Raw genomic sequence first — 2,083 nt, 5'->3', positions numbered from 1 at the left:
CAAAAAATGTTTGTTATTGCTTTGTTGTTGTTTTTTGTAATTAAAGAAACGTCCTTATTTTTGATGGCGGGCATGATAACTCCTCATTGGATCATCGGAATCCGAAAATTCCAACGTTGTAAGAAAGAGTACATGTCTGGCTCTCGTATGAACGGCGGACCGTTGAAAAAATATTTTTGAAAAATCGCCGAATTTTGACCAAAAACCAAGTTAAAAAATAAGAAAGATCTTCGCCGATTGGCTTTATCCTAGTTCATAAGATAGCTATACACTCACAGAGAAACATGTAAAAATTTGAAATCGATTGGATTATTAGTTTTTGAGTTATCGTGCCCGCCATTCGCAAAAGAGAGAAACACGTTTAAAGTTTGAGAAGCCCTTTAGCAGTCACTTGATGCTGACACAATAAATCGGCTATATCTTCAAGAGTTCTTGAGATTTTCACTCGAAATTTTGTAGAGACATTCTTGAATTAGTGTAGAACCGAATTAAATAAAAAAAACATGACTCCGAGAATGGGGGGGTCCCCTTAATGGTAATAAACTTGATATTAAATGTAGGAATAGAGGTGGAATTCAGAACTATAGTACAACAAATTATACAGTATTCACGATTTCCATATGAAATAATATTTTTTTATTCATACTATGGGTACTTTGCTAGTTAACATATACAAATATAATATTGCTCCGCAAAGGATTACAATAAAAATGCAAACTCTACTGTATGACGGTAGATATAACCAGTAAGAAAAGTAGTAAGTCGGACTAGGACGATTTTCACGAAACATAACATATGTAATTCAAGACTCAATTCAGTGCGCTATACAAAATTTCGTGCAAATCGAAAGATATATGGGGACTTTGGTGAACTATTTACATTTTATAGCTAAGGATCAGTCATTTATCTTTGTCAAATATATGATTTAATAACCAAATGCTAACGATATGATTTTATATTTTTAACACAATCATTAACATCACCATTTATTGACATTGTAAGCCTCTTTGGGTGCACATAAATTTTTATATTTCGAGTTAACGCCGACTTTACATTGGACAGCTGGTCTTGCACAATCTCTATAGATAGGTTTATCATTCATATTGGTTGTGGCATAGTTGCAGGCAACTAAAAACGTTTTATACTTAACACCTTTGGTGGAGTAGGTGGAGGCAGCACAACCCACGGCAATGTTACGTTCACCCATCATGGCGGTAAAATGGCCAATGGCTCTAAAAATACGAACAAAGTTATTAGTAATCGTCCAATTTTTAAAACCTTTATTTAAACTTACGGTCCCTTATAGTTTGGTGGATACGATTGAATTTGCGCCCATTTAGTATTTTTATATTCTGCATACCAGGCATTGACAGCTGCTTGCATTAGCTGAGCTTTATTCGGTTTGCCCGTGAATGATTTCCAGAATAAATTTTGTCCCGAAAATCTATACTTTGGTGTGTTGCGACATTTGTCGTGGGCCATTTTACACTGTCGTACATTGTACGATGCGATTTTGGCCAATTGAGGATCCCATCTCATTGAGGCCATACGACAGGCTGGCTTAAAATTGGCCACCTTGCCGCCAGCGATAATGTTACGTTTGTTGTTGTGAGCATTGACTATGATGTTTTTCAATTTGGATCCAATTTGTACCATGGCAGCATCTTTTGGACAAGTCTTAACAAATTTCTGAAAAGGTAGAAAACCTCAGTTTAATTTTAATTGAAAATACGTAGAAGAAATTCCTTTTACCCCATTATTATTACAGGCAATATGTTTCTTGCCGTTAGGACACAAATTTGCCGCACAATAGTTCGCCAGGGCAATACTTAACAATTGCATAGCAATACATAATATTAGAATAGTTCTCGACCTCATGCTGTTCCGAATACTATGTTGAGCTAGTTCTTGCTTGAATTTAACTAAAGTTTTGGAGTCTGAGGCCCTTGTTTTTGTACGAAGTTACTTTGTTACAATTTACACGAGAGCGGGGGTTTTTTCCGAAACAGCTGTTTTTGCCTGACAGAATGTTTATTCTTAAATATTACTAATATTTTGTTTTTTTTTTCTAAATTAAGAATCC

The 2,083-nt window shown here is 35.2% G+C and overlaps 1 protein-coding gene across 1 annotated transcript; it reads right to left on the bottom strand.

Moving 5' to 3' along the window:
• Positions 1-979: 979 nt before the first annotated feature.
• LOC133323678 (antigen 5 like allergen Cul n 1-like) lies at positions 980-1,878 on the bottom strand. The gene is made up of 3 exons (XM_061532598.1): positions 1,753-1,878; positions 1,295-1,689; positions 980-1,232 (listed from the first exon to the last, which is right to left on the bottom strand). The coding sequence occupies exons 1-3, from the start codon at positions 1,876-1,878 to the stop codon at positions 980-982; spliced, it is 774 nt and encodes a 257-aa protein (XP_061388582.1).
• Between the last annotated feature and the right edge of the window lie 205 nt (positions 1,879-2,083).

Source organism: Musca vetustissima, unplaced genomic scaffold, assembly GCF_032173495.1.
Source record: "Musca vetustissima isolate MV318-11 ecotype Yass unplaced genomic scaffold, APGP_CSIRO_Mvet_v1 utg5255, whole genome shotgun sequence".
NCBI lineage: Eukaryota > Metazoa > Arthropoda > Insecta > Diptera > Muscidae > Musca > Musca vetustissima.
Note: the sequence above shows the minus strand (reverse complement) of the source record. Positions and strands in the feature narration are given on the sequence as shown.

Excerpts from the sequence above, each read along its gene's own strand:
- LOC133323678 (XM_061532598.1), bottom strand. The coding sequence starts at position 1,878 with ATGAGGTCGAGAACTATTCTAATATTATGTATTGCTATGCAATTGTTA. Across the intron at positions 1,690-1,752 it reads TTGCCTGTAATAATAATGGG|AAATTTGTTAAGACTTGTCC; the intron begins GTAAAAGGAATT and ends CTACCTTTTCAG. Across the intron at positions 1,233-1,294 it reads CCACCAAACTATAAGGGACC|AGCCATTGGCCATTTTACCG; the intron begins GTAAGTTTAAAT and ends TCGTATTTTTAG.